Consider the following 13,710-nt stretch of genomic DNA (forward strand, 5'->3'; position numbering starts at 1 on the left):
GATTGTATTCATATACTAAATCTTCGCAATAATATACATACATCTCAAGTTAAGAAAAAAAGTATTGCTATTTGATAATTTCGTATGTACTTTGTAAGTATTTTGTATCTATTCTTCTTCTTTATTGGCGCTGTAACCGCCTAAGGGATTTTGGCCGAGTTCAAAACAGAACGCCAGTCGTTTCTCTTCTGTGCCAACTGATGCCAATTGGAAGTGCCAAGTGAAGCCAAGTAGCCGTGGGTAACACAGTGCGGCGCTGCACCATTGCGCTGATACCGAGAGCTGAGTTACTGGCGCCGATACCCACTGTCACAACTCAGTGACGCAATGGCGCCAGCAACACCGGAACACTGACAACACCAGACGGCGCAAAGAACCAGCAATGCACACACAAAAGCGAAGTTTCACTTGTGAAATGTGCAGCACAAGGCGAATTTTTACAAGGTGGTGTTGCTAAAATTAGCCGCAGTCCTTCTGAATGTGAAAATTATGTGTTTGTTATATTTTTGGGTTTTGAAATTGGGTATACTTGAGTTGCTTTTGCCCAACTGATACCACCTTGTATTAATTCACCTTAGTTCAACACCGGAACACTGACAACACCGGGTGTCGCAAAGAACCAGCAAAGAACACCCGAAATAGAAGTGTCTCTTGTAAAATGTGCAGCACAAGGCGAATTTATACAAGGTTCGTCGCGGTCCTTCTGAATGTGAAAATGATGGGTTTTGAACTTGGGTATCCTTGAGTTTTTTCTCAACCGATATAACCTTTTATTAATTCACTTTGGTGCAGCGTGCAGCAATAAAAGAAATGAGCTTTAACCTGAAGAGGCGCCACTGCGCCAACACACTGTGCTGGTTCCGACATTGGCGCTGGAGTTAGTGTGTCAGCGCCAAAAAATTTGCGCCGTTACCCAGGCCTTCTCCACCTAGCATTTTCAACGCAGAGGAGGCCTTCCTCTTACTCTGTTACCAGCATCACGGCCCGCGTTGAATACTTTCAGAGCTGGAGCGATTCTATCCATTCGGACGACATGACCTAGCCAGCGGAGCCGCTGAATTTTAATTTGCTTCACTACGTCTATGTCGTTCATACAGCTCATCGCTAACGCGCAAAGGCCGATAAATCTTGCGCAGAAACTTTCTTTCGAAAACTCCAAGAGCCGCTTCATCAGATGTTTTCATTGTCCATGCCTCCGCGCTAAACACCAAGGGCTCTATTCTGTTACTGTGAGAAAATGTAGTGTACACCGAGTGCAAAACTCACAACCAAAAACTCACCGACTAAAATTCAGTGAGTTTTTCGGAAGAGAAGTGTACACAATTTTGACAGTTAAAACTCATTCTCACACATGCTGAATCGTAAAATGAGGAAGTGTACACAATTTTGAAAGCTAAAACTCATTCTCACTCTTCCTGAATTGCAAAATGAAGAGTGCACACAATTTTCAGTGTACTCTTGAAAACTCCCAGTTACAGAATAGAGCCCCAGCATAGGCATGATGTGTGACTTATAGAGGGTGATTTTTGTAAGACGAAAGAAGCACTTCTTGGCAACAGTGATTCTCCGGTGGATTTCAAGGCTGACATTATTATTGGTATTAATGCTGGGTCCTAAATAAACGAAGTCGTCTACTTTTTTAAACTTGTAACTCTCAACAGTGACGCGGGTGCCAAGACGCGTATGCTCTGACTGTTTGTGTGATGACAGGAGATACTTCGTTTTGTCCTCGTTCACCACCAGATCCATTCGCTTTGCTTCTCTATCTAATCCCTAGAAGGCAGAACAGAAGTAGCTATTGTTTTTACCGATAATGTCGATGTCGTCGGCATAAGCAAGCAATTGTACGCTCTTGTAAAGTATTGTGTGAGAGCGATTCAGCTCTGCGGCCCTTATTATCTTCTCCAATATTACATTAAAGAAATCACACGAAAGGGAGTCACCTTGTCTGAAACCTCGTTTGGTATCAAACGGCTCGGAGAGGTCCTTCCCAATTCTGATGGAGCTGGTGCTATTGCCCAACGTTACTTTACACAGCCGTATTAGCTTCGCGGGGATACCAAATTCAGAAATCGACAACTTCTTTTCGTGCTGTCGAAAGCAGCTTTAAAATCGGTGGTGTGGGTCGTTCCTATTCTCGCTGGTCTTTCAAAGATTTGGCATATTGTGAATACCAGGTCTATGGTGGAGTTTCCAGGTCTAAAGCCGCTCTGATAAGGCCCAATCAGTTCGTTGACGGTGGGCTTCAATCTTTCACACAATACACTCGATAAGACCTTATAACCTATTCTTAGAAGGCTGATCCCGCGGTAGTTGGCGCGTATTGATCGCCTTTTTTGTAGATTGGGCAGAGCACACTTAAATTCCAGTCGTCGGGCATGCGTTCATCTGACCATACTCTGCATAAGAGTTGATGCATGCACCTTATCAGCTCTTCGCCGCCGTACTTGAATAGCTCGGCTGGGAGGCCGTCAGCTCCAACCGCTTTGTTGTTTTTCAGCCGCGTAATCGCTATTCGTACCTCGTCATAGTCAAGCGGTGGTACATCGACTCCATCTTCTTCGACTGGGGGCTCGGATTCATCTTTTCCAATACTTTCAGTGCTGCTACCATTCAGTAGGGTGGAAAATGTTCCCTCCATAATTTAAGTACATTCTGGACATCGATAACTAGGTCGCCATTGTTGTTTTTACAGGAATACGCCCTAGTTTTCAATCCGTCCGTAAGTCGCCTAACCCTCTGGTAAGATTTTCGGGCGTATTTCCTGTTGGCCAGCATCGTCGGCCTCTTTTTTCTTCAATGTCACGAGTTTAGTCTTTTTGAGGCTAGATCCAATTTTTTGTCTTTGTCGTTTAGCTTCGAAATTTACGATTTAGCTTCGGGGATTTTGTCTAGCCTTTTCTTATTTTCCAACTAAGATTTTTTCAAGGACAATCATCCACAATATTTGTAGTGGCACTAAATTATTGTTCCGGTTCAGTTTTACGCTCCGTCTGACGAAATTTACTCAGCGAACTCGTTCTGTTTATACTTTAAAGACCAGTTTTTCAGTGCGAGTCAAACTCTGGTTGTCGTTTAAACTAAGTTTAAACTCAGTGTGCAGTTTTTCAGTCAAATTTAAACGTGGTTTAAGCTAAGTTTAAACGCCCAATCTAGGTGGGTTAAACCGAGTTTCAGCCGATAAGTTCTATCAGCCCAATCCTAAATAATAAATCCGATCGGGTTTTCTCACTTTTCGTCATCCTAATATCATAAATAAATAAAAAAAATTCGGGTTTTTACACGTTCCTCTTTCCTCCAATTTTAATCAACTTCGAAAGTTTTCGAACATGAAAAGTAGGCATCCCGAATTCAAATAAAATGTGGAAAACTGTGGTAACCCGCGAGAATTTATTCGCCAACAAATTGCAAACGAGCTTCAGTACAAGATGTAAGTATTTTAATAAAATAAATGAAAAATAATAGGCTAACCATCTTTTTTAGGTCAACAAATAAAACACAAATACAGCTCTTCATCAACTTGATTTGCCATTGCAAAGGGATTTCTTAAAGGCGATAGGGAGGAGCAAGCGAGATTTTGGCGCAAGGACCCCCAATAAAAAGCGTACTAGAGTGGAAGAAGGTAATGTACTTCAAGTACCAAATACATTTATTGTGCCTTTTCATGATTTAATACTATTGGCGCTTAGTCATTTGCGGGAATGTTTAGTTATTTGCTCACTGTTTTTGCGTTAGTGGGTGGAGGGGGAGGTGTCGAGGCTCTTAATATCACACCCACAAGAAAAATCACAGTCCAAACTTTGTAAAAAGTGATACCCGACCCCTCGAAACTAAACCGTACCCGTCATTTGATTATGACTAGGTATATATGTATATAAGTTTAATTACACTTTGTAAATTAGGTATGGGCGGATAAAAAAAAATATGTCCGACAGAAGGCATCAGAAAACCTCAAGGCTCGCAAAGGCACGGGAGGTGGCCCTTATATTGGAGCGGAAACTCTCGCCAACTGAAGAGGCCATATTTAACTTAATTGGACTGGAAAAATACGTCGAGGGAGTATCTGCAAGCACGTTCGGGTTTAAGAAGTAGGTGGAATATGTCGAAGTTACTTCAGAAGTGGAGATACCACATGTTATTAACGATGATAGTGTCATGGAAACGCAGCTCATCTCTGTGGAAGCTTCGTCAGATGACGACATGGTCGTTTTTCCCCGGATCGTGGGGATTACGATGATTTACCGATTTCAAGTAGCAAAACAGGTGCCATAAAACAGACCTCCACTCCACTACCAAAACAACAAAAAGGTGCTGCAGCTGCTCTGAGTGAAGAAATTAAAATCCAAACAAAAGTCTCTGATAACATTGAGATGGCTGTTGAGGGTCAGAAAGAACAGCGTGAGAGCGTAAAAAAAATTTACCGAAGGTATATATTTTAAAAATCAGAAAGTATATTAAATTAAATTCAAAGTTTTTACAGGCTAGATAAGATTTACGACGTAAACAAGAATCATTTTAAGGTAGTGGAGCTGCATCTGAAAAACGTGGAGTTAATTGAGAGAGAGAAACTATAAGAAATAAAGAGACAACCGGTTTATGGAAGAAATGCGCAAAACTGAAATTGAAAAAATATATATAAAACAAGAAACAAAAAACTGTTGTAAAAGCAATTCACTTTTAAAACCGTCACCTAAGAGGCAAATATACAGTCAGTATCAAATGTAATTGTACAACTGATTCTAATGTAATATTCGCAATTATTTTTATGAATAAGGGCTTGTTCGAGCTACTCAATAACAGCTGCAATACTGCAACCCTGTTTCTCTTTTGCAACTCTGTTGCAGATACTCAGCTGATACTTAACCTAAATATTGCGGATATTTTGCGCAGTTTGCATTTGCTCGAAGTGAGGTTTTAAAAATGAATTTGCTATTAAATTTAGCAGTGGACAACTTGGAAATTAACGACAGCGTCTTGTTATTAAAATATAAAAAATCAAGGAGTCAAAGCTTTCGGAAAAGAAAGTGGCTTATGACCGAAATTTTAAGGAAGAGGACAGTGGCAAAATCGGCAAATTTCTTCAAAACAATTCAGTTGTATCCGGACGATATATATTTCACGCATTTTCGGATGCCCCGCGAAACATTTGCTGTAAGTTTACTGATTTTCTTTTTGGTAATCGACTGATCAAAGATATAAATCCTTCTAAGGAATTAAAGAACGCCTTAAAACCTTTTTGATCAACGGCACGCGGTGAATATTCATTGGATGATGCTTTATATATCACACTGTGGAAGCTAAGCAACAGTAGAGTGACTTATCGCGAGCTATCAGACAAATTTGATGTTGCAAAGGGAACTGACCATAAAATTTTTCTTAAAACCGTCCGGGCAATCTGCAAGCTTACAAATGAAATACGTTGGCCATCAGTTTCGCAGCAGCAGGAAATCATGGAGCATTTCCAAACGAGCCGGGTGAATACATTTCCTTTTGTAGTCGGTTGTTTGGACGGAACGCATTTTAAAATAAACACACCAAAAACGGATGCAATAAGCTACTATGACCGAAAGGGGAACCATTCAATTCAGGTATGTATGTACATGGGAAACCGAAAATTGTTTTAAAACGTTATATAAAGTATATGAAATGCTTTAGGCTATATGCGACAGTAAATTTAGTTTTTTGGATGTTTTTATCGGCTACCCAGGCAGCTGCCATGATGCCAACGTATGGAAAAATAGTCCAATATACAAAGGAATTACGTCTGGACGGGTGGAACTCGCAAAAGATGCAATAATTTTAGCCGACTCAGCCTATCCTCTATCAAAATATTTGATCGCGCCTTATAGAGACAATGGACATCTGTCCAGAGAGGAGAAACAATTTAATTATTATTTAAGTTCAACTAAAGTGTTCATTGAGCAAACCTTTGGAATTTTGAGAGGAAAATTCAAAATTTTAAATCACATTGATGTTCGAAATATGAGAGACGTATCGAATGTTATTATTATTAGCTTGTGCAACTTTGCATAATTTTATATTGCGAGACAATTTTGAAGTTAATCATCCATTGGAAAATTCGGAAACTTTGATAGATCAGGATGCCGAAATGGCTGAAAACATAAATGATACTAACGAAGGAGTTATAAAAAGAAATGATTTAAAAATAATGTTTGTTTCGTAACTTTTTTATTTGTTTAAATAAAAAAATGTATATGTATGCAGGTACATATCACATTCGTATGTATTTAATTTTAATTCAGTTTGATGTACATATCACATATGTATTTTTAATAAAGTAATAAAAAATAAAGAGATCAATTTAATTTCATTTGTATTCCTTGTTTAGTTTTCATTTTTCAGCTAACTTTTCCAGGGTTTCGCGTAACTTCAACATGGTGTTTATTCTTTCTTTCTCCAAACTTAACTTTTCTTTTTCAAATTGCAGATTGCAAATTCTTCGTGGCGAGCTTGCTCCTTTCGAGCTTCTTTTTTAAAAAATTCCAGTGCTTCATTGGTAGCAGTTTTCGGACGCTTTCTTCCTTTATTTGCGAATTCACCCTCAAATGAATCGTCGATCTTTTCGTCACCACTCACTTCATATGCGTCAGCGCAATCTGGAATAGAGCTTTGCAGATTTTTCGCCGGCGGCTGGATTGAGTGCCGCCTACCGTACACCTCGTCGAACTCTTCGTAGAACTCCCAGCATGACGCTTCCCTCCCTGTTTCCCCGTTTCGCTTCTTTATGCGTTTGTAGGTCGCAAACAAGTTAAGAAACTTTCTTTGCATTAAATCCTTTGAATTGGGTACGTCAGCATTGACCGCAATCATATTGCTCACCACCTCGCCCCATAAGACTGACCTTTTACGCTTTCCTGACGAAAATTCCTTCTACAAGTCTAGACGGGATCTGACGAGCAGCTTCGTGAACTCCTTGGACAATTTTTCGCTGAAAATTCAATAAAAACAATGCAAATAATGCATTAATATCTGTATTTGAGCACAAGAAATTATGATAATTTGTTATAAAATTAAATAAATAGCGATTTTGCTTATCTATCTTCTTCCATCACAAATTTTGCTGATGCCGGTTTTTCTCTATTTTGCGCGCATGAAACGTCAAAATTCGAGATGCTCGAACGCTAGACATTTGCAAAAGTTGCCACATTTTTACATCGAACATGATGCTTCGCAATATTGCCGCATTGATTGAGACTCGAACAAGCCCTAACTCTTTTCACTAATTCTTTAAGAAAATAAAGTCCATTCCATAACAAAAACCATATACATAAATCAAAGTTTCACATGCGTTAGAAGGAAATGCGCAACACCCACCAGAAAAAAATCTAAAAAATCAACGGTAAGTTCCTGCGACTTGAAACGTGCACTTCGATTTACTAAAATTTAATGGGCCACAAAACTGCATTCTCGAAAATTTTCTAGAAATTCTGAATAAAAAGTTTCATTTTTTTATAAAAAGTATGACACTTTGATTTATGTATATGGCTAATGTTATGGAATGAACTATATTTTATTATAAAATTTTTGTGTAAAATCGGACTTGCGATTATTATTATTATTAGTATTTTTATTATTCATTTAATAGTTATAGTTAGTTCTAGTAGGTACAGCCCTGTAAGAAAAATAGGCACACGACATTTTGAGCAGTTTTGGCTATTTTTATTCTAAGTACCGTCTTATCAAGTAACCTGTAACTTTAAAGCTTACTTTCTATTTAAAGGTTGCATTAAAATTTATGATTATGTCTAAAGTAAAAAGTTTTATTATCGGGTTTAAATTGGCTTACAACCTAGAAACATTCATACGTCAACTGCTTAACTTTAGACATAGCTTTATTTTTAATCCAACCTTTAAATATAACGTGAGCTAAAGGTTACTTAAGAAAACAGCGCTAATTGTTTAATGTTAACTAATTTTTGATAAAAATCTAGCTCAATGTAGAACAAACGCCATAAAAATCCACATTTCAAACTTTGTACAAAAATTAAAATAATGCAACATATTTTTACAACAAACATTTTATTTCAAATTTTAAGTAAAGTTCTAAGCTGCAATTTTATAGCCCATTAAGATCTAGTATCATAAAGTGCAAGCTTCAAGTGGCTAAAAATTCGCGATGATTTATGATAAGTTTTTTGCTGACAGTGTTATTATTTTATTGCATAAAAAGTATGTTCGAACATTCTTAGCCACTTTATGATCCTAGAACTTAATGGGCTATAAAATTGCAACTTAGAACTTTACGTAAAATTCTAAATAAAATGTTTGTTGTGAAAATATTATGCATTATTTTAAGTTTTCTACAATGTTTGAAATGTGGATTTTTATGGAGTTTGTTATACAATGAGCTAGACTTTTATCAAAAATTAGTTAACATTAAACATTTAGAATAAAAATTGTCAAAACTGCACATAATACGGAGTTGCTATTTTTTCACATGACGGTAAACCGTATGACGTGGAATATGGACTTGAGTTTTTTATCCACACTGATTTTTCTTTACATGTTTGAAATAATATAATAAACAGCTTTTTTATTATAAAAGTTAATTAAAAAACAACTAAGAAAGTCTAAGTTCGGGTGGAGCCGAACATTAAATACCCGGCGCAAGTATTAAATATATGTTTTTTCACCTTTCCGAAACCTACCGCTAGATGGTAAGCCGGGGTGTATCAATTTTGAGTAAATTAGCGTCCTTAAATTTCGAAATATTGAAGTTTCAAGGATTTCTGAAATTTACCGTTATTCGAAAAGCGGCCGTAATTTTAGTCCGATTTCAATAATTTTCAACGTTTTGCTTTTATGTGGCAAGCACAACAATAAAATTACCGAGTTTGGTACAAATTGGTAGAACGGTTACCGATATACATATATGTGATCATAAGTGGGCGGTGCCACGCCCATTTTCCAAAATTTTACCATAAACGTATTTCTTGGTAAAGAATTGTTGCAAGCATCAATTTTGAATAAATTAGCTTCAATATTTACTGATTTATCGAAGATTTTGTATTTCTCTAAATTACCGTTATATGGGATGTGGGCGTGGTTATTGTCCGATTTTAAAAAGTTTCGGCGATTTTTTATGCTGTACCAAGGCCAACAACTGTGCCAAGTTTGGAAGAAATTGGTGCAGCGGTTACCAAGATATACACATGTAACCATAAGTGGGCGTGGCTACGCCCATTTTCCAAAAATTTATAATATTCTTATTTTTCGTCTAAAAATTATTGTAAATATCAATTTTGAGTGAATTATCTTCAGTAGTTACTAAAATATCGCAGTTTTCGTATTTCTGGAAATTACCGTTATATGGGAAGTGGGCGTGGTTATTGTCCGATTTCGCCCATTTTCAATACCAACCTACCTTGGATTAACAGAAACCTACTTACCAAATTTCGTTGAGATATCTCAATGTTTGCTCGAGTTATCGTGTACACGGACGGACGGACAGACGGACAGACGGACGGACAGACAGACATGGCTTAACCGATTTCTCTATTCATTCTGAGCATTTATGTATACATTTGTCTATATCTATCTCGATTCGTTTTAGCTGTTACAAACAACCGTTATGTGAACAAAATTAATATACCCTTGTGCACAAGTGCGCTCGGGTATAACAATCATTCAAGTAGAAATTGAATCGCGGATATTACATCTTATTGACCTCGCAATTTCCATGTGGTTTTTTGACGTAATTACAATAGGTTCCATATCACGGATTTCGTCTTCAATATGGTCTTCGAGAATATCCACCTTAAAATGGATACAAATGTTGTGTAAGCAACAACAAACATTAATGACTTTCGCTGCCTTTTCAGGCGAATAATGTAGCTCTCGAGCGGAAAGAATCCACCTCCGTCGGGCCTTCAAAACTCCATTCGTGCGTTCAATAATATTGCGACATTTGGAATGCATTTCATTGAAGCGTGATTCCGTTGAACCGTCCTCTGGAGTTCTATATGGAGTCATAATCCACGGTTCCAGTGGATATCCCGCATCACCTAAGTATTGATAAACAATTATTATTAAATATAGTACAAAATGGAGTAAAATTTCACCTAAAAGCCAAATATTTCTTCTATGCGTCGCAAATTCCCCCTCAAAGTATCTTCGTACCTCGCTTTTGTTCCAGACGAACGAGTCATGGCAAGCGGCAGGATGAGAAGCATCAACAAACCGTATTTTTAATTCGTGGTCACAAGCCTGGAAATATTTACTCTATTTTATTTAAGTATACAAAATATCAATACTTCCAAACTGCACCAGCATAACATTCATGCTATAATAACCCTTTCGGTTGTAGTAGAGGTGTTTGTTTTCTGAAGGAGCGATGATTCGAACGTGCGTTCCATCAACGCACCCGATAACGCCTGGTATTTTTTGCTTTTGATAAAACGCCGTTGCAATTGCCCGGGGCATAGATATGTTTGAAACGTATCCAACACTTGATTAAGGACTCTGCTCAGAGTGGATTGGGCTAGTGCGACATTGTAGTCAAAAAACGCAGACAAGTGCAAAGTTTTACAATAAATGGGATTGCAAACTTCTTCTTACCTCGCGGAGTTTGGCTTATTAGCACATTACGCAAATATTTAAAACCAGATTTATTGATTCGAAAGTATTTCATGAACCTATAAAAACCCATCAAAATAATAGAAATACATAATAAAAGATATTTATTCACTTACAAAGGTTGTGGCAGATCGAATGGGTTTATTAAATCGCTAATAAATTCAGAGCCAAACTATTCATTTCTAATTAAATTTCCGCAACCAATAAAAAAATCAACTTTAATAATAAAACGAGAAATGTCACTTACCGCCTCATCAGCTGATTTCGAATGTGAAAAATTCCTACTCACTTAAAATCCCTCTCTCCGCCTGTTTAAAATAGCCGGATTTTTTCTGACAGAACGGTAAATTCCGCAAGTGACAAATTCCGCGAGATATTTAGAATTGGGCTGTATGTTTGTAGTCAGCTGCCAAAATATAGAAATATTAGCAAAAAATTAAATTGTTTGCGAAATACACGAAAACAGATTCGTTTGTATAATGGCACATACATAAATAAGCGAAAGGCTCATACGTCAGATGAAAATTGTGCACCAGAAAATTAACAAACGCAACTTGAGTTGGAGTTTACTTGCATAGGGCAATTTGGTAGGGCAACAAATGAAGCGCCCAAAAAATCTTTAAATTTCCGTTTATAATGTTTCAGAACTTTAAACGCGATGGTATCAAAAGTGAAGATAAATGGTTGAAGTTTTGTATCTGCATAAAGAAGAAAACAGTGTTGCCCTACAAAACAACCAAACTATGAAGCGGCCTTAAACTCGCACCGAAAAACTGGTCAGTAGTTTAAATTAGGGACGTTCCGATACCATCAAATTATCGATACCTACTTAAATGAGTTTACTCAAATCGTTATTTCGATACTTATATGAGTAAACCGAAAGTATCGATACCTACTTTTATCGATAATTTTTCATCATTTTATATGCAAAAAAGTGAAAGTGATTTTCTGGCGTTATCTGTGACATTCCTTTTGCGTTATGCGTTTTTCACGCAAAATCCGAAAAATCACGACGCNACATTCCTTTTGCGTTATGCGTTTTTCATGCAAAATCCGAAAAATCACGACGCATAGCGACACATTGTATATGACACGGCGTAAATAACTAAAAATATGACTTTAAACACTTTTCATTTTTTATTTGAATTATTTTGTTGAATATGAACGAAAAATAAATAGCAATTTATATTGTATTTACAATACAGTGAGTGGAAGACCGACCTATCCCGACAGCCAGTTCGAAAACTCCCTATCTCAGAACACTTTTCAAAAACGTCCTATTTCAGAAATTGATTGAAAAACGCCCTATCTCTGAAAACTTTTCAATCCTATTTTATAATTCGGTTCAAAAGCGCCCTATCTCAACATTTTTTTCAATATATGTATTTTCAGTTGAGATAGGACGTTTTTGAACCAAATTCTGAAATATGGCGTTCTTGAAAAGATTTCTGAGATAGGGCGTTTTACAATTTCTGTCTGAAATAGGGCGTTCTTGAAAAGTTTTCGGAGATAGGGCGTTTTCGAACTGGCTTCCACTAAGGTGTCGATATGTATATTTCGTCATTAGTAACGATATGTATATTTATTCATTACTAACAGGTCTATTCTGCACGTTACCGAAGATTTCGTGAGCAGAAAATTGTATTACCAAAAAATGTTACCACTTCTTGTCACCGCGATTCTAGGTACGTTGGTAATGCAGTGAATATATTCAGCAATTCAGCTATGGAGATTTGTGGAAATTCTTGTACTGCATATTTCACGGGGCAATATTTTGTTACCAGCTCATGAGATGGTAACCAAATTTACCGGTTACAGGAGCGCACAGAATGCGAAAAAGGTTTAAAAATTGACAGACACTTTAATTACCGGTTACACAATTTATGTTACCAGCGCAGAATAGACCTGTTAGACAACAATTTCAACCTTTGAAAGGTTCCCGCAAAACTTTACGGTTTTAAAGCATTGCTTGCACTTTGCTGTGGTATCAGTAATTTTGTAAAAATATATCCATACTTTAGATTTTGGCGGTGTCATTGCTTAAAGCAAATATTTTCATAAAAACGACGCTGACAAGATATGGCACTTGCTCAAATAGATTCGATACAAGTACTTTTCTTTCGATACCAAGTATGAATCGAAACAATGATTCGAGTAAAAAAAGTAGTTGGTATCGAAACAAAAGTATCGATTACGTACTCGTATTTACTTGTATCGGAACATCCCTAGTTTAAATATAGTTTAAATTTAAACTGAGTTTAACTAAACTTCGTTGCGAAGCTTGCATCTGGTACTTTTAAGTCGCATACACTCAAAAAATACGTCTTCTATTACATCTTCTCCGCAGTAGGCGCATATGGGTTCCAGTTCGTGTTTGAATCGGTGAAGCTCATGTCGAGTTAAACAGTTTGTCGAATAGAAATCAACTTCGCCGTTTAGTCTGCTTCATTTGCGCGTATATACGTTTTGCTCTTACCCTGCAGTAAATCGGGCTAGTTCAGAATTAGCGCAGAACTAGCTCCTTAAGAGGCGGTATTGGTTCTCGATCTATCCCAGAACTTTCGAACTAGTTCTGACCTGGTTACATTTTAGACAGTTCTGGGACAATAAGTTTTTTATGAGAAAACATTTTAAAACTCGATTATTGGATATTTTTTCTTTTCTGAACTGCTTCCATTTTGCAGAACTTTCGAACTTTTTCTGAACTGGTTACATTTTAGACAGTTCTGGGACAATAAGTTTTTTATGAGAAAAAGTTTTAAAACTCGATTATTGGATATTTTTTCTTTTCAGTAGCTCGTTTCTGTAACTCTTCTCTACCGATTATTTCTCTACTGGTAGAGAATATATGTACGTCATTCTCGTCAATTCGCCTTGGTAGAGAATCGTTACATAAACGAGCAACTGAACTGGTTCCATTTTGGACAGATCTGCGGCAATGTTTTTTATGAAAAAAAAATTTGATTATTCGATCTTTTCATATTTTTTCGATTTTCTGTTTTTTTACATATTGTATTTTATTAAATTTTTATTAGTTTTTTATACCCGAGCGCACTTGTGCACAAGGGTATATTAATTTTGTTCACATAACGGTTGTTTGTAACAGCCAAAACG

General features: G+C 37.0%; 2 protein-coding genes across 3 annotated transcripts in view; one reads left to right on the forward strand and one right to left on the reverse strand.

Moving 5' to 3' along the window:
* Positions 1–4,879: 4,879 nt before the first annotated feature.
* Positions 4,880–6,137, forward strand: LOC108359474 (uncharacterized). Of its 2 annotated transcripts, XR_001846931.1 has the most exons (3): positions 4,880–5,151; positions 5,211–5,588; positions 5,656–6,137. XR_001846931.1 is itself a non-coding variant. In XM_017611353.1 (2 exons), the coding sequence occupies exons 1-2, from the start codon at positions 5,451–5,453 to the stop codon at positions 6,031–6,033; spliced, it is 516 nt and encodes a 171-aa protein (XP_017466842.1). In that variant the 5' UTR covers positions 5,241–5,450; the 3' UTR covers positions 6,034–6,137. The 2 variants fall into 2 exon arrangements, 1 of the variants encoding a protein (XP_017466842.1); XM_017611353.1 differs by lacking the exon at positions 4,880–5,151 and having other exon boundaries at positions 5,241–5,588.
* Positions 6,138–6,899: 762 nt separating this feature from the next.
* LOC108359464 (putative nuclease HARBI1) overlaps positions 6,900–13,710 on the reverse strand; it is a 12,028-nt gene continuing 5,217 nt past the window's right edge. The window contains exons 2-4 of the mRNA XM_017611341.1: positions 10,083–10,227; positions 9,678–10,025; positions 6,900–6,949 (exon numbers count right to left, since the gene is read on the reverse strand). Of these exons, the coding sequence (XP_017466830.1) occupies positions 6,900–6,949; positions 9,678–10,025; positions 10,083–10,227 (543 nt within the window). The remainder of the gene's footprint in view (positions 6,950–9,677; positions 10,026–10,082; positions 10,228–13,710) is intronic.

The sequence above is a fragment of the Rhagoletis zephyria genome, unplaced genomic scaffold (genome assembly GCF_001687245.7).
Source record: "Rhagoletis zephyria isolate East Lansing unplaced genomic scaffold, Rhagoletis_zephyria_1.1 Rzeph_scaffold_00397, whole genome shotgun sequence".
In the NCBI taxonomy this organism is placed as follows: Eukaryota; Metazoa; Arthropoda; class Insecta; order Diptera; family Tephritidae; genus Rhagoletis; species Rhagoletis zephyria.